This window comes from Amphibalanus amphitrite, unplaced genomic scaffold (assembly GCF_019059575.1).
Source record: "Amphibalanus amphitrite isolate SeventyFive unplaced genomic scaffold, NRLGWU_Aamphi_draft 000160F_arrow, whole genome shotgun sequence".
Taxonomy (NCBI): domain Eukaryota; kingdom Metazoa; phylum Arthropoda; class Thecostraca; order Balanomorpha; family Balanidae; genus Amphibalanus; species Amphibalanus amphitrite.
The window spans coordinates 54,963-73,092 of record NW_024881655.1 but is presented as its reverse complement, the minus strand read 5'-3'; the positions used below and the strand labels follow the sequence as shown (position 1 = coordinate 73,092).

General features: G+C 46.7%; 2 protein-coding genes across 6 annotated transcripts; one reads left to right on the top strand and one right to left on the bottom strand.

The window, feature by feature from the left end:
* Positions 1 to 662: 662 nt before the first annotated feature.
* Positions 663 to 12,870, top strand: LOC122383325 (histone-lysine N-methyltransferase KMT5B-like). Of its 5 annotated transcripts, none has more exons than XM_043369638.1 (7): positions 663 to 880; positions 7,366 to 7,527; positions 7,744 to 7,912; positions 8,325 to 8,437; positions 8,600 to 8,786; positions 9,356 to 9,492; positions 11,571 to 12,870. In XM_043369638.1, coding segments are annotated over exons 1-7 (1,278 nt in total). In that variant the 5' UTR covers positions 663 to 878; the 3' UTR covers positions 12,079 to 12,870. The 5 variants fall into 5 exon arrangements, with proteins under 5 accessions (XP_043225573.1, XP_043225571.1, XP_043225568.1 ...); XM_043369636.1 differs by having other exon boundaries at positions 663 to 1,029; XM_043369633.1 differs by lacking the exon at positions 663 to 880 and adding an exon at positions 1,102 to 1,394.
* Positions 12,871 to 14,148: 1,278 nt separating this feature from the next.
* Positions 14,149 to 17,487, bottom strand: LOC122383326 (40S ribosomal protein S10-like). The gene is made up of 4 exons (XM_043369639.1): positions 17,370 to 17,487; positions 15,180 to 15,321; positions 14,676 to 14,789; positions 14,149 to 14,407 (listed from the first exon to the last, which is right to left on the bottom strand). The coding sequence occupies exons 2-4, from the start codon at positions 15,318 to 15,320 to the stop codon at positions 14,192 to 14,194; spliced, it is 471 nt and encodes a 156-aa protein (XP_043225574.1). The 5' UTR covers position 15,321; positions 17,370 to 17,487; the 3' UTR covers positions 14,149 to 14,191.
* Between the last annotated feature and the right edge of the window lie 643 nt (positions 17,488 to 18,130).

Sequence of the window (18,130 nt, the reverse complement as noted above, 5' to 3'; positions counted from 1 at the left end):
AGCTTTGTAACATGTTACGAAGGCATCAAAGCTACATAGTAAATGTTCAAATGGTTGCTAGATTCGAATTCAGCTCCAAAAACTAGCCTAGAAACATGTAAAACTCGAAAAAGTGAACCAAGATCATCAAAGGTCAATGACCTTACCTGACCTTCTGGTGACCTTGACACCCACCCTAGCGCATGGGAGCAACATAATATCCCATGTTTGAACGCTTTAAACCAAGAAAAGACTGCAAACCCGCGGCTAATGCGAGCCGACATACGCTGAATCGCGATTCCGGCCAAACATGGTCTCGAAAGAAGGTCGCAGGTCAAAGATCATTAAGGTCAGGGTCATGAAATTTTCAGGTTAGCTGTAAAAGTAGTTATCGCGAGGGTACTGAAAGTTGCGTTGCGATCGGCCGCTTTTTACGCGAATTACTCGCGAAAAACCAAGGGTTCCGTTCAAAGATTCAGGCCCTGTCGCGCTAGAATGGCATATCGGCCCACTGTGCAGCGGACCGCCTGGGGCGCGGACCGCCGCCCCCGGGCGACAGCCCAGCGGGCTAGCCTACCTCCCGGGGGAGACGTGCAGGTCAGCTGGCTGACCTTGACCGGCCGGTCGGCAACAGCCGCGGGGCAGACGGGCAGACGGAAAGGGTCGCGAGCGGACGGGCGGCGGCCACGTGGCGGCTGCCCTGACGCGACCACATGACTGTCAGGTCGGGGTTAGTCTGGGCTGGGCCGCGGGCGCGCCACATGGCTGAGCCAGGGCGAGGCTGGTAGCATGTCGATACGTCTTTGCTGTTGCGTCGACACTCAACGATGGCTTCATTGAGCAGTTGATTGTTGGATTAATACGCACTCTACGAAGCATCAGCATGCATTTACCTTTTTATGTAAGCTATCGTTCACTGAGCCATTCAAGTCAGTTCAGCCTAATTGTGTGTAACACAGAGAAAACAGTTTTTAAAGATGAGCAATGTTGGATCCGGAACTAAGCGCCTCTCCGAAGACAAAAAGCAGACTACGCCATTGCGCAGCTGAGGTCAGCCATGGCGGCTACGTAAAATCAGCGTAGCATAGCTCTCATATTTGGCTTTTGACAGCAAATTAGTGCGTTATGGTCAAATGTGAATAGAGTAAAAACGGTGCCGCTGCAAGAAACTCGTTGAAGATTATTCGTCGGCCTATTTCCTTTTTTATTCCTTGTTTGACATTTCCATCAATATGCTCTCATTTCAATGCAAATTGCCGTCACGTGTGTTATAAACTGCGTAAAATAACGTGCTATTTATTTTTTGGCAGCAAATTAGTCACCATCGTAAATGTGAACACGACTGACGCATGTCTGTATACAAATCAATTTCAAACGGTGCCGCTGCGAGAAAACCGTTGGCCGTGGAATCTTAGGTAGGCATGAATTTAATACTTTACTTCGCTGTATGATAACCATTCCTCACTCGTCTATTAGGTGAAAATGATAAATTGAAATCTGTTTCTCGTGTTTCGGTCCACTGGGTTTCAGTTCAAGTTCGGATACCGGAACCTTAACCGTCCGAACATTTCAATTTTACGTCACGGGTCATTTTGAATTCTGTGGATTAGTGCTCAAGTTCTTGCTATTATACTGTTTGTTTTCTGTCCAGAATATTCTTTCGTGGAATAGTTTTTAAATATATGTGCAGGGATACCAACTGAATATTTGGCATGGTTTCTTATTGTGTTGCAGAGATTTTCTTTTGTAAGTGAACTGAACATTTATGTATGAATGTTGGGAATAATGACCCAAACTACGAGATAATACATCATTATTCAATAAGTATCTTTCAAAAATCATTTGATGTGTTGATTTGACGACAGGCTGTGACCAGACCGCAAAGCATGGCTAACACCGTCAATGAGACACACCAGCTAGTTTGACCAATCCACACCAGCCTGCACCAAGCAGGCTGGAAATTTGCACCTTCTGCACCAAAAAAATCCTTGAACTTTTGCTACAGAGTTTATAAGTTTGCTTTTACAAGACAAGATGGCAATGAAAAGTCCATTTTGCCTTGGCCAACCTTGTTAGCATTGTGTCTCCTATTGTGTCTCCATCATTTCTTCAGACAATGCTGCAACAGCACAGCATTTCAGCATGGTACTTCTAAAAGTGTGCACTGACTGATGCAAATTCTACACCACTGTGGTAAATTCGCACTGCACCTTGCACTGACAAGTCAAGAACATCATTTATCAGTGGCATTGCAATTACTAAAATGAAGATGACTGATAAGGTACTGAAATAAGTATTTGAAAACTAGAGGAACAGGAAATAAAAAAAATTGTCTTGGCTGCATATTCTGAATTTATCACATCAGTAGGCGGAACTATGGTCAAGCGTACCCATTTTCGGGAACGCATTTTCGTTCCCATGTTTGGGAACGATAAACCCAAATATGGGAACGCCATGTAGGCATTATTTAAAACAAGAAAAAGAACTGTTAAATGACGTCCAAAAAATATAAAACGATCGTGAACCGCCTGATAGTTGTCTCAATATTGTTGGGAAAGAGTTTGATATTGTAAGGCCCATCGTAGTTTCAAATCGTTCCCCTATTTCTAAAGCAGTCCATCACCCGGGCCGCGAGCCCAAATTTGGGAACGCTCTCGTACACTGGCGCTGCAAGCGTTCCTTATTATGGGAACGGCGTACCCAAAATTGGGAACGATTTCACCGACGCCTTTCAGGGGCTCTTTTCATTAACAAGCATCACGTCCAACGCCGCAAATTATTGTTAACGCAACAATCATCAGATGACCTTTCCGGCAAGACCGTTGCATGTTTCGCCCGGTCTTCTGCGCTTTTATTCCCGTCGATCTCGCAGCGGGCACGCCCCCCTCTGCAGGATTACGTAATCCACAACGCTCAGCGATGTTCAACAAGGTCTTCCATACCTATATCCACCGTCCGCGCCGAGGGTGGAGACATGTCAAGCACCTGTCTGCTAATCACCGAGAGTTGACGAGCACAAGAAGTATCCAAAAATGGGAACGCTGAATATGTTACACCCTCAAAACACCTAGTCCCAATGAAAATCTAGTTTTTTCCTTTCTTAATGAGTGTAAGTGGCAAAAGGCCTGGTAGGATGGGCACGAGGTATGATCGAAATCAGCATAAAAATTATAAATAAGCCACACAGAGCGACCTATATCAGAGAAATTCCCCCCAAACGATCATGCTTAGAAACGCCGAAGACAAAAACCACGCTCATGACGCTGCTTATAAAACAACGCTAAACAGCTAGCATCCAAATAAAATATGTCTTTCAGGGCTGATAAAATACAGCTGAATGATTTTAAACCACTGAAACTGAGTTTACAACAGTAGTTCGGTAAAATCACTGACGTTCCACGCGGTCGATCGCCCCGACACCAAAAGTCAACAATATTACCTCGGGACTGTCCGCGTGTTCGCTTGCATATGTCAGCATCTGGTGTCGCTAGAATGAAACTTCATAACCAGGCGAAAATTATTATACTTGACTTCAAAATGTAAAAAATGCTTCATTTTCCTTAAAATTGCATGTTAAATGTCGTATAACCCATATTTCCACCATTCTGTCATTTTTAAAAAATCATTAAAAATATCATTCCACGGTCAATTTCCTTGTTCCACGGTCAGATTAAAGATAACTTTATGGAGATTTAGTAGATACTTAAATCAGCGTGCACTTTTTTGAGACGTGATGCACTTTTGAGTTTTAGTGGGCGAACGGCCGAAAAATTGCCTTCCGTTCTCATAAATGGGAACGCCCGTTCCCATATTTGGGAACTCCGTTCCCAAAAATGGGAACGTTCCTATATTTGGGTACTCATGACCATAGTTCCGCCTACTGACATGGAAGTTTTAAAACATTCCTGAACATTAGATAGATGCTGAGGAACAGGTAGCTACCTAGTACCTACCATGAAAAACAGGCATTATGAAATAGGCACCTAATTTTCTGACTCCTGTGTGCAAATTACTGGAGAGCTCAGGGTGAAAGCAAATAATTGATAAGGAAAGTTATCTATAAAAAGCTGTCTGCAATGCTAATGCTTGAAACAGTTTGTGAATGTTGTCAACCATACAAACAAGCTTCAACCCAAGTCAAGGTGGTGGTCTGATCATTAGCTACATCTATGCAGTGATGTAAAAACACCCTCCCTAATCTGCCTCCTGGGCCATGTAGCAACACTCAGAACTTGCCAAATAACTTTTTGACTTATTTGCTTTTAGATTTGCTCATCGGTCAGTGACTTGGCCTTGTGAGGGTAAAATTGCCCCCCCCCCCCAAAAAAAAAAAACGATTATAAAGGTTTATTAGCACATTTTTCATTACCGTAAAGTGGGGCTATTTGAAACGGATTTTACAGTTTTTGGCCTCTCCCTTCAAAATGGTTGATATTTCCTATACCATGTAAATTGCAAAAACGTAGTCCTCTGTAACCGCTTTCAGATAGGTCCGTTTTGGTTCAGCTAGTAGCCGTAAATAAAGTTATTTTTCTAATTGAAGCCTGTCTCAAATAGCCCCATAGTGTGGGGCTATTTGAGACAGTTTTGGTTGCAAGAAAATTAAAGAAAATTGGTCAAGCTAGGGATAATTCTTTAAATTCCATGCGATTGGAAATTAAATTTTGCTACCTTTGGCATAAAGTATTTCTTTCAACTGCAGTTATATAACCCCTACAATCAAACTTTTCGTTTTTTGTTGGACATAGCATTTCGGTCTGATAAAAATTGCATTACTTTATGCTAGGGCTGTCATAATATGACGTGACCATAAGCTTCAAAAATCACAGAAGATGATTATATAGGACCATTTCTAAGTCAACGACCGTGAAATTTTCAAATAAAGTTCTTGTGTTTATCTCTGGCGGCGTAAAACATATAGGCCGAAAGTTGGTGGGGCTATTTGAGACAGGCTCGCTACTGCATTAAACACACCGTAATGCATTAAACAAGGGAAAACAGTATTCAAAATGGTTTAATGAATGGTATTCATGATCGATCGTTCCATTGCACATCAACATGTGAAGAAATAACAGAAAAAGGTCAAACGGTTTTGATTTTATACCGATTTTCCTAAAACACTGCATGCTGTATCGAATGGCCGTTTACCGCACTGCATCAAGTACGTATACTGACTGTCTGAAGGCTCACCTAACAGTACGTATGTATGATAAATAACCTTCAATGGTGCCTTCTGGTCAACCAGAGTAGACATGGGCCGATTACCGACCACGTCAGTGACTAATGAAGCACATTTTATGCACATATTCACAGAGGTAAGTAATATCGTCACAAATTGGAAGGTCACATTGAGCTACGATGTGTAAGCATTGCTTGCTGCTAAAAGTATCATGAACCCATGGCCGATTCACCGGTGTTTCTTAGGTCGAACGTTTGATACACTTTAGGCAGATGGCGGTAAGTCTTTTCGGATGCATCATATCACTTATTTTTAGGGCCTTGGCATCACAAACATCAGCTGTATTTGGCATACGTTGAGGTTTGACGAGGTGGGTATCATCGGGATTCTGAGACATTTGGTTACACAATCGTCGCTACCGTTAACAATATATAATGTCTTCATGAAAAATGTGCTTAGCCCATAAGTAAAACGATAGTTACGATAGATTCGGCTGCAAAGTTTTCAAAACTTCAACCACGTTAACCCGCGCCCTGCTGGGGGGGGGGGGGGTGTTTGAACACCCCCCCCCTTGTGGTTTTTCGCGAATATCTCAAAAACGTCCGCGCCGCCGTTTTTGGTACACCTTATCATACATCAATTCTACACATATTGTGAAAATTTCAGACCAAGGTCATTCAAGGTCAGGTCACCAGGTCACTTGAAGTGACCTCACCTCATAAAATGTTTCAATGTCTGTCATAGCTACACCGAGTGACCGATCGCTTTGAAACTTTCAGCGATTGCTAAGAGCAATAGTATGTACAAAATGTATATCTCAGAATTTTGATATCAATGACCTAAGGTCAGGTCAATTTTGCGACCTCCCCATTATAAGTCAATGGGAGAAAATTGAAATGCGCCTCTTTTGGACGAAAGACATTATAAACACTCCCAAACACTGAATTACAAGTGGTTTAGACACACTGAACATGAAAATGGTGTCCGTGACCCCTGTTTATGCCCTGAGGTCATCTTAGGTCACGAATGGTATCTAACAGTTTTTCGCAAATAACTTTTGATAGAGGCATGCTAGAGCGATGAAAACGCCTTAGATGTGTTCAGCTCGACGATACGGATCGACTGATATGCAACATGACCCTTTCCGGTCAGGTCATGACCTTGACCTGAGGTCAAATTTTCAAGTTGACCTTTCAAGGTCAAGTTATAGTTCATTCGATGCTTCTTGACGAGAGGAACACGATGCCGGTAAAAGTAAGCTCGTACAAGGCTTGGGTCAAAAGTTATTGCAGAAAAACTGTTTCCGAAAAAAATCGGCTATTTTTGCAGTTTTTGCCCCCTGCAGGCAAAACCGTTGACGTTAGGTCAAATCTGAGAAAATTACTCAGAAAGGGCGTTAATAGGGCTATCGAATGCGCTTTTCCGCGGCGCTGTAGCTCTATTGGTTCCCGAGTTATGCGTTGCCTTCTTGGAAATTTCCGACATTCGACCTGGAAATCGGCGAAATTTTGCCTTCAATGACCTCTGGTGACCTGACCTTTGACCTGACCAAAAAATTGACCGAAGTGATTTCCTCATTACTTTTGACGCTCTTTCGAACGCCGCCTTCCGCGTATCTCTACGTGGCCCAGGAGCCGAGTTAGAAGGGGGGTGTTCAAACACCCCCCCCCCCCCCAGCAGGGCGTGGAAATCCAGGACCCCCAGCCGGGCGCGGGTTAAGGTGCAGGTAGGGGTGCTTTTCTTATAACTTAAATTGTGTTTTTTCGTATTTCTCGTTTAATGCCAAAGTTCTTTCAAAACTTTTCAAATTTTTCAAAAAATCCTATCCATGGAATGCGTCGTTCAATTCCACATCAGCCTGAGCAAAAATTGATAAAAAATATCAAACGGTTTTAATTTTACAGCAGTTTTACTAAACCACTACCGTGCTGTCTCAAATAGCCCCACTGTCTCAAATAGCCCCACTTTACGGTATTCTTGTGGCACAAAGCTTTTGGCAATACTGCTTTGACCAGCATCACGTTTTTTTTCTCGTGGAAACTCTTCGAAATTCGAACGATAAATTGGACCCGCGGTCAAGCCATCACGTTGCAATCATTCGATCTGAGCTGAACACATCCAAGATGTTTTCATCGCTCTAGCTGTACGTCGTCGTATGTCTAGTACTAGTTGCACCTCCCGATTTAACCGGTCTCTCTCCGCGGCAGGCAGCTGAAGACGATGGTGGTTCGGAAACCGGAGCGGCGACTGGCCGGCGGCGCCCTCAACAAGACGCTGACGCCGCAGGAGCTGTCCGACTGTGACGACATCGCCACGGCGCTCACCATCGACCCCTACCTGGGTTTCATCACGCACAAAATGTGCACCACGTGAGTCACCGGAGGGTATACCGGGCGGTATAGTTTGGAGCTCAGATGGGTGTGCGGTGTGCAAGCAACTGGGGCACTGTAATAAAGATATTATTTAACATTTATAGTTATGCTATCTAAAAAAAAAAATATGATTCATACGATAAATTTCACTCCTTTCGGATTGATATAGGATTCAGGAGGCCGATGGAACTCACGTAACGTTCCCTTTCTCAGGTACCAGCCGCCGCGGCTCAACACCAGCGAGCTGCGCACCATCATCGACGCGTTCTGCAGCGACCAGGACTATCAGCTCGCGCACAAGCGGCTGTTCCGGTCGAACGCGCTGCAGCAGCTGCTGGCCTTCTACAACCACCGCGTCAACATGGACGACCTCAGAGAACATGTGCGTACTGAGCCGATGTGACGACTAATCGTCTGTGCCGTCAGTTATATACCTACATTTGTCTGACGGAACTGTAATAAGTGCCTTCGTGCTGTCTTTTGTTTGGCTAAATCACCTCTTTTGAATTTAACAGCTACGGATCGACATGGAATGTAAGAAAAATCGGCATGTTTCGGACTGCTCAGAATGGTGCCTGCCTGCAGACGAGGCATGGTTCTGTACGGGTAGACACATTTGGGCTATAGTGCTGCCATCTACAGCCGGAGTTTCGTATCGGTCGCGTCGTCCGGGAACCAAGCTTCTAGAACCCTCTTCCTACAGTGAAAACGGCATTACATATTATGTGCCCTATGTTTTCATCTATCTTTCGTTCTTACGCCACCAATAACTGAAATGTTTTTGGTGCCTTCAGGTGCTCAAGTTTCTGGCGGTGCTGAGCGAAGACTCGGGCGTGGCCCTGGAGGTTTGCACCCGGTACTCAATGGAGGACAACGCCGGCGCGCGGGTCTGCGCCACACGACCCTGGTCAGTAGAATATGACGTGTTTTGTCCCCATCCTAGCCATTGAAGCACATGTCACGGTGGCTGTTCGGTGTTCACGTCATATGGTGCAGGATTTGTTTCTACCGTGAGTGCACGTGGTAGCAGGCCTTTTTATGAAATTGGGCATGTTCTGTTCACTGTCAGGAGTCGAAACAAGGAGATCCAGTACCTGGTGGGCTGTATCGCGGAGCTCTCCGAGGAGGAGGAGAACCACTTCCTTCAGCCGGGGAAGAACGACTTCAGCGTCATGTTCAGCACCAGGAAAAAGTGCGGTCAGCTGTGGCTGGGACCGGCCGCCTTCATCAACCACGACTGCAACGCCAACTGCACGGTGAGTTGGGTAGAAACCGCATCCTGTCGGCAGTGAATGGGTTCGGCTTATGTGTATCTTCATTGGATGCGGATTTTAATAGTAGTTCCTCCATGCATGGCTCAGTGATTGAAAGCATCCGTGAAATCCTCTGTTCCTACTTCCTACTTCCTCACTTATGACTTAATCGATATCTGAGTGTGTTTACTCTGAGTCTGGCCGTTAGCTGACCAATTTGTCTCATCTGCTTTATCTGGCCGATATTTGACCTCGTGTAATCTGAACCGATATGTGATCATATGTGACTTGCTGTAACCTGCCTGGCGTATCTTTTGTGACCGGCTTTTGATAGTTGAAAGTTGTTCGTTTTTGAACTGTTAACATGCCGTATCTGTTTGATGGCTAAATCGTGTGCCACCTTTCATTCGCTTGAATAACTTCGTCTGTGCCTTTACTATTCTCGCTTTGTCTGACGTTTGACTGTATATAAGAAGCCTGTTCCTCTTCCGGCCGGTTGCTGGCATTGTGTATGATAATATCGTCTCCCTGTGTTTCCGATGACTGACCGCTGATGTCTCTGTGCCCGTCAGTTTGTGGCCACCGGCCGCAACACGGCCACGGTCCGTACCGTCCGCGAGATCAAACTCGGCGAGGAGATCACCTGCTTCTACGGCAGCGACTTCTTCGGCGACAACAACTGCTACTGCGAGTGCGAAACGTGCGAGAGGTGAGCAATGATTGGCCTTGTAGAACTGGACCAGCATTAACCCGCGCGGGGCTGGGGGGGGGGTAAATTTTACCCCCCCTCGCGAATTTTTGCGATATCTCAAAAACGGCGGCGCGCAGCGCCGCCAAACTTTCAGTACCTTTTCTTACATCAATTTGACACGTTCCCTGAAAATTTGAGCGAAATCCGTCGGAAAATTTTTGAGAAATTGACGTTTTAGTGACGTCATGTTCGCCATTTTCGCCTCAAAACCGGCAAAAGTTCAAACGCCGCTAACATCTTCATTTTTAAAGGAATCAAGACGTAACAAAAAAGGTTATACGTAATTTTACTTCGTCTATCAAATGGCTATCTCGGTTTTTTGAAAATTTTGGATTTTGGCCTAAATTTTTTAAAAAAACTGACTTTTTTGGGAAAATCATTATAAAATCCAAAATTTTGAGTCTATCGAAAAAACCGGAATATATGTCAGAGAAGTGGTCTATGTGCACCTACATACCAAATTTTAGAAGAATCGGTTCAAAAATGTGGGAGTTATTCAAAATTTTATGACGTCACGACACACAAAATTTTTGAAAAATGACTTTTTTGGAAGTTCTAGACCACGTACGGAAACGAAAATAGCACCATTCGATTCGCCGTGAAAAACTGCATCAGATAGACACCTTTTTAGACCTTAACAACCAACTTCAAAATTTGACCTCACTTGACCTGACCTTGACCTGACCTCGACCTGAAATTCATCCAGAGGTGGTCCATATCACTTATTGAGTGTGCCTATTGAATTCTATGAGTAAAATGACCCATAAAACATGTGTCGCACATGCCCTTTTCTATATTTTGTTTTTTGGTGACCTGACCTGACCTGACCTGACCTTGACCTTGACCTCTGAATGATATTGTATGCAACGAATATTGTCTTGGTAGCCTAAGAACACGTTTTGGGCGATCAGTCTCAGTCTATGACTCCATTCTTCGGCAACTACGGTGCAAGGCCGATACTGTAGAAACCTGCAATTTGTACCCTTGACCTGACCTTGACCTTGACCTCAAACTTTAAATTAAGTACATGTTTTTAGTAGTTCGTGATGAGAGCTTTCGATTGGCGTTTGAATTTTCCAAATCGGACCATTAGTTCGGGAGATAACAGGGGGGGTAAAATTTACCCCCCCCAGCCCCGCGCGTTCGGCTGGAGACCCCAGCCCCGCGCGGGTTAAAGGAAGACTGCCACCTTCAAAAAGTTTTCTCAGATCGGCCTATGATTTATTCCCTGGACAAAACAAAATTTTAGAATTCACCTGACAAAGTATCATCACGTGAATCGCGAAAAAAAATTGTCGATTATCATACAATTATCAATCGGTTAATGTCTAGCGACAATGTTTACACATCACTAGACTTCAAGGTCATAAGATTTTTACATTTTATTTGAAAAAGTAAGGTATTTTATGATTTACTAATATATGATTTCATAAGAAATTGGCCATGTTTAATTTATTTTGCATTTAAGTTCGTAAAACATTTAAAAATCATGGCCCATTTGGAATGGGTCTGGCCCATGTTAAACCCCATTTCCCACACTTTTTTGGAAAAAATGAACTACTGAATATATAAGTTTAACTTTTATTTTGACACTCCAAAATTCTTCTCTGATCTCGAAACAATCAAAGTTTTGACATATATTTACCAAAAGATAAGAAAATTCATGTTTCAAAGTTATCGATAAACAGTAGAGATGTCGGTTTTCTTGGACTAAAAAAATGGCATCAAACTGAACTTTGGTCTCCGATTTCTCGTAAACGGGTTCGAATTTCGGAAAACCGACTTCAGTCTGGGACATAGGTGACTCAGCTCTAGTGAAAACCGTTTTGTGGAAAAAAGGTGGCAGTCTACCTTTAATGGTTATTTAGATGAAGTTACTAGGCTTGCATTTCCGTCAGAGTTACCGTTTACGGTATCATTTTTGTGTACATGAACTACCAACGATCTTTTTTTCAAATCGTAGATCATCATGCATAATTTCAGACTAACTAAAAGTCGCGATTTTCTCATCTGCTCTGTCCGTCTGTCACTCCCAGGCGGCAGATGGGAGCGTTCGCGCCGGCGGCGGGCTCGACACCCCCTTCGGACGGGTACCGGCTGCGCCACTCGAGTCGACGCCAGGAGGGCAGCACGTCACCGACGGGTGGCGACCGGCTCCAGGCCACCGTCCACCAGCTCCGACAGCGCGGCATGACGCGCTACGACGCGCGCATCATCGCCGAGCAGCGGCTGAGGCTGCGCGACCCGGAGCCCGCGGGCGGCCCGTGCACCCGGCCGCGCGCGCGCACCCGCCGCCTGCCGGCGCGGATCCGCGCCAGTCCGCAGTGCCCGCGGCCGCCACCCCGCCTGCTCCGGTACGAGCCAGACGAGCCAGCCGGCAGCAGTCCGTCCAGCGACGACAGCGCCTCTAGCGGCGACCTGCGCTACCAGCTGGTGCGGCTGGACGCCGGCAGCGGCGGCTGGCGGCGGCCGCGCCGCGTCACCAGCAAAAAGCCCCGCCGCCGGCTGCCCGTCGACTTCGACATCATCCAGGTGCTGGGCTGACGTCGCGCGTCGCCGCGGGCGCGGAAGGTCATTCCCTAGCCTCAGTACAACAATGGAATACCTCTGCCGCGCGGCCGCGCTGGCCGGGCGGGCCGCGCGGTCGTGTATACCTCCGCTGTGCATACCGCTGCTTTTGCAGACTGTGTTCAGACGTGCCGGGGAGGGCGCGCTTCCGGGTTGGTCCAGGGCTCTACTGGCGGCGGGGTGGCGCGACTCGGTGCCACCCCGCCGCTTCTCGGCAATTCGCGGTCCGCGCTCTCGTGCGCGCCTTGTTTCGTTCGCTGCGCGCGCGAGCTTGCCGCACGGTCGGTGAGCAAGTCTCCTATTGATCTCATCGTTTCGAGGGAGAGGCTGACTTGCTGTCGACGTGACATGGCTCCTGCGGACGTCCAGAGGTGTGCTCATAGTTGTACGCCATATGATCGAATAGAGTAGCCGCGCGTTTCTACCTGTTGTATAGTTTAGTAGATGATCTTGCTGCTGACTGGTTACCCGCTCGCAGACAATCACTTTGGCGAACAAATCACGCTCGAGGTCGGACCAGTATTTATTTTGGGTGTGAATGAGGTGTATGAAATCAGGTGAAATTCCAGTGAGGGATCAATATGAATGTCTTGCGAGGAATGGGTATTCGCATGTGTTTCAACGCTGGGAGGAGGGTCCTTCTTCAGGCACTCTGGTCTCGATCGCAGGTGGTCTTGCCTTTTCATGTTGACAACGTTCTCATTGCCTGAATTTCTGCTAGGTCTCTGCAAACGAGTTGTTTGGATAATAAAACTGTACATATGCAAATGGGTGTGTTCATTGAGCTGAGGAGCGTAAGTGCATGTTTATTCCGAACCTGCCTTTCGATGGTGTAATTTAGGCAGACAGCCATTGTCCTCCGACCCGTGATCACTTTTGAAGAACAGTGACGCTCGGCCCAGCCCGTATGTACATGAGACTGCTCAGCACAGCATACGTTTCACGGCCTGCCCACCCGCTGCGTCCGCCGTTTCCGTTGGTCTGCGGAAGACGCTTTGGGCTGTATTGAGGGGGGGGGGGAGGGGAGGAGGCACTAGGCCGACACCTCAGTGACGCCCGTCCTGGATTTCCTGGCTCCCCAGCGCGACCGCCGGTGCCATCAAAGATGGACGTGTCGGTGGCGATCACGCGATGGCGAGACTCGCACACTGGAGCGGTGACACGGGGAAGGCGTGCGGCCAGGGGCGCGGGAACTAAGTGTGACATTCCGTCTCAAAGCTGTGGGGGCACCCACGGCCCCAGAGTTGGGGGGGGGGGGGCAAGCTGCCCCCCCCCCCGGCTCCCGCGCCTATGCGTGCGGCAGACGGCGGGAAACGGCGTGAGTCATAGAAAACCGCGAGTGCGAGTGTGATGGTGACGAAGGCATCGCCTGGACGAGTGTCGTAAAGTAACTGCGATGATACGCACTCACGCTCTCGCAGCTGAATCGGTTAGCTGTCGCTGGATATTCCTGTTCGGACAACGTAACTTAACTGTTGCCGATTTTCATCCCTGACCAGTGGCCACTTCCAGTGCGATGATACTTCCATCCGCCCCGCCAACGTCTCAGTATGGGGAATCACAGCCGGAGTTTTCCACCCGAAAAATGCACCCAGGAAACAAAACGTTGCATGTAGGAAACTCGCACGGACGTGTAACGTATTCAGCAATTTTACCTGGGGCTGACATTCCCATGTCGTGTTCGCTCTTCGTCACTAATTTAGCAGGAAGATCGCAGAGATTCCCAGCCAGTTGCCGACTCGGACAAGGCATTCTGTTGGATCCAAGATGTCGCGGCCACTGCGACCACCCAAAACCGTCGCTTTCATGCGTATCTTAACAAAAAGCTCCATATTCATAGGAGGCAGCAAACAGAGCATTTGTCGATATCGAGCCCCTATCCTGCGTCGGTCCCGGTGCTGTAAACCTCCGCCCTCGACGACCCTGTCCCACAAGTCACATCTGTCCCCCAGGCTACAGCCCTCCCTAGCTTCCACCAATCGTCACCGATCCTACACGGCCCACACCACGGTCCACTCCTTTCCACCCCTCTCTGAAACACTGTGCTCACTGGTCCGTCTGGCTGTGTATTTTGTCCCCGCGTCCCCCCTCACTGAGGCATGCCCCGGCCGCGGCCGAAGCCGCCGCGGAACTCCATCTGGCCGGCACCCGCGCCAGCCTCGCCCTTCTTGTCGGGGCCGCCCTCGCCGACGCGCCGGTACGCGGCACGGTCGCCCTCCATCTTGCCGCCGTCGGGGCGGGGGGCGGCAGCGCGTGGCCGCGCCGTCTCGGCGCGCGTCGGCCGCTTCAGGGTGGCGGGCACGATCTGGGGGCGAGTGGGGGACAGCGGGTCAGATCGGGCGCCGAGGAGGCACAAACCGCGACTGTGAGCGGAGCTTTCAGATGTGAGTTGACTTCATTCGGATCAGTCCACTACTTTTCAAACATCATGTGTAAAACCAGCGGTTCCCCAGAAATGGACGCCAATGGAACGCAGGCACAGCAAATGAAATCTCCCAGAATTATTTCGTATCACACAGCCACACAACCCCAGCAGCCAGTCTGCCGTCGAGCGGCCGTCTGCGACCTCTCACCTCCGAGGGCAGGTGGAGGAAGTCGCGCAGGTAGGTGATGCCCTCGTTGGTCAGGGTCCAGTAGTAGTGGCGCCACGCGAACTGCTCACTCACGTAGCCGCGCGACTTCAGGCTCTATCGACACAACACCAAACCGTCAGACGGGCCTCGGGGGAGCGTTCAAGGGCGACATCTGCGCGGTACGATTGTCGAGTGTCGGTAGCGCCGGCCAGCGGGAGTCGTTACGAACACGACTCCCAATGGGTGCCGGCAGCAGCCGTAATTCTGTTCCAGGCTTTAATTATCGCCCCGTCGAGAATGCGACGAGCCGTACTCAACGCACTGGAAAAAGTATCGCTTACGGTACACAGACACACATTACCACCCAGAGAGGAAAGCCATGCCAACAGACGTTCAAACTTTGCACATGACGATGAGCAATGCTTTATGCATGAATCATTTTAGGTTTAACACTCGTCAATTACACCTAGAATCGTGTGAAAGAATGCAGTCTACATCACATACCTGGAGAGCCTTCATCACATATAGGTTGGGCACGGGCACGTTGGGATGCCTGGGCCGGTGGGGGTTCTTCTGGGCCACCATGACCCCCTCCTTGAAGAGGTACTCATAGATCTTCACACGGTCCTTCTTGGGCATCAACATCCTGCAAAAAAAACAATGTTAGTGAAACCAGAGAAGAAGCTACAATGTGCCTCTATTAAATTCATTGATAAATTTACACAGTATATAGGTGTGTGGGCCTGGACAGGCTTGCCACCAAATCTGCTTCATGGCAATGTGTCTAATGGTAAATTAGTGATAAATTGAGCTCAATTCAGCTGCTACGCAACCACAAATGCGGTGCATGAAATGCATGCACTAGGTACTGAAACGTAGGAAATTGAGCTGCTGAGTAAAATGGGGTGACAACTTGCTGCACCCCAAACTGGGCACTGTTCAGTCACCATTTTTGATCAGCAGGCTGAGGGCATCCCCCATTTCTTGGCTTGTTATTGGTCGAATTTAATAGTATGTGCGGTTGACTAATGTGAGTCTGAGATATGCCAGCGATGAACTTCCTTATATGGGAAAATTGGCAGCATGTCGATAAAAATCATGGCCGGACAAAGCTCTGAATCTGAAATATTTAGCTCACAATGAATATCAAATGTTATTAGCATTCAGAAATATTACCATACTCAAGACAGCACTAAGACAGCTCAATGCAAGTTCATAACACTTAATGACGTTATGAACTAATGTTATGAACTTAGTTAGTAAGTACCTAGTTTTTAACAAAACAAAATAGTGTGACTCTAAGCATACAAAAATCACCTGCAGTGCAGTGGATCTTTGCATGAGGCCAAGATCCAAAAATGGATCGGTCCATAAAGACTTTTGATGACCATATAATTATGGGCATAAATGCAGCCCTCGCTTCTAAGGATGAAAAATGGCATAACCTGCCGGTACTTGCAGTATCGCGTCCACTCATCGGGGAGAAAAGGCTTCCATTTTCTACTAGGAATTAATGCTATTTGATTAAATTTGACAAATTCACTCGAAAATGGCGATAAAAACAGCTTTTCTGCAGGTTCTAGGTGTCATAATCATCTGCCCATTCCATAAATGGATCGGTATTTTGAAAGGAAATTGTGATAAGATTTAATTTCATTACAATAAATCAAGATATTTAATTTCAAAATAATAATTTAACCACAATAAGAAAAGCCAGCTGCAAAATGATAAAAATAATGACATTTTTAAACCATGGTGGTGCTTACATTTTTTGGCACGTCTGTTTCAATCCGCCATATTTGTCAATCACCATTTGACCTTGTAATGTAACTGTGATTTAGAGCCGCCAGTGCATTGTGCACCAAAAGTAGGACGCCGGTGAAAACAGGGCGCCGGAGGGCATATTAGTCACGTGACATTTGGAACTTTTCCCACTCTATGGGCCTTCTATATCCCAACCGTCACGTGTAAATTTAACGAACCTTGATCAAAAATCGCCCCAGGCGCCCTGTTTTCACCGTCGTCCCAAAAGTAGGCCTTGTGTGGTTAAAAACATTGACTTTTTTCATTTGAATGCTAGGATGCGTGGAAAAGATGAAGTTTTCTGATTTTCTGACTATATATGGTCACTGCCCAGCCCACTCCGGCCATTGATTGGCTGATCAATTTTTGGATCTTTGCCTTGTACAGTTTCCCCAACTGAAGGCGTTTAAGTTTAAATATAATGAGGATGAAAATGGCGCCTTGACGCATGCCTTTTAAAATGTATCATGTTCAAATAAAAATGTTGAAACATTGGCGGTGTTTCACGGCTGCTGCTACCACGCTGTTATCAAATTGCGCGAGCTGACGTCACACTTGTGGTAGTGTTGGAGCAATGGGCCTGTTGATGTCTCCATGGAAACCCAATTTGACAAGTCGTAAAATCGGCGTGCTGCTATCACCGGTGAAACAGGGCCATTGTGTTGGCATCAACCTATACACTTCTAAGAAGAATAGGCATGCATCAATGAAGGAATCGCAAGCCACATTTGCCACAAACCAACACGCGTCCTTGTGCAAGTTTTAGGCTTAACGGGGTGCAAAATAAATATTAGGAAAAGAACACAGTCTAGTAACATCAGCGAAATTGTATGAATTACAAAGAAGTGAGAAATAATTGACAATAAATAAATAATAGCAATAGCATCTTACTTGGAAACGCTTGCGCCACAAAGGTACGCAGGAAAGAGGGCGCTACTTGTTTCCGCTCTGATATTCAGTCAAGGTTACGATATTGAGCGACCATGGCTACTCGAAGTTTGTTGTGAAATGACGTCAAATAATACAATGTCTTTTTAGTTCTACTATACGGTTTTCTTAAGAAAAAATTGAATTTAAAAACATTTATTTATTGAAATAAGGATGTTTTTCAAAAGTTTAATTGGAAATCAACAAAAAGAAAATTAACCGATACCGTAACGCAAAACGCAATATTGGTAGGTAAAAACAAGAAATATTTTTTTATAAACCGTGCAAAAATACAAATATATTACTTTGTCATAGCCGGCCCCCGCCGAAGTTAGTGGTAGCACTGCTGCTCGACGGCGTACTACCAGCCCATAGGGTTTACATGTTAAATGGCCTGTTTTCGGCGAGCGATATCTCGGTCAACCTTTGAAGGAATCAATGGTTCTTAGTCTCAAATGATAGATCGATGAATTTTCTTTCGACAATTCCTCTACCATTTTTCACGATACCCAGCCGATCTTCTACGGCGTACAGGGTAAAGATTTCTCTGCACGCCAGCACCCGCGATCCGCCTCTCCGATCGGCGGCGCGCGGTCCTCGGTAGCGCAGTCGGTAGCGAATCGGGCTACGGATCCGAGGGTCGTGAGTTCGAATCCTGGGAGCGCCGCGTGATTTTGGCTAGAATTGAATGATGTAGATTCTTGAATGTTTGCATAATCAATTAT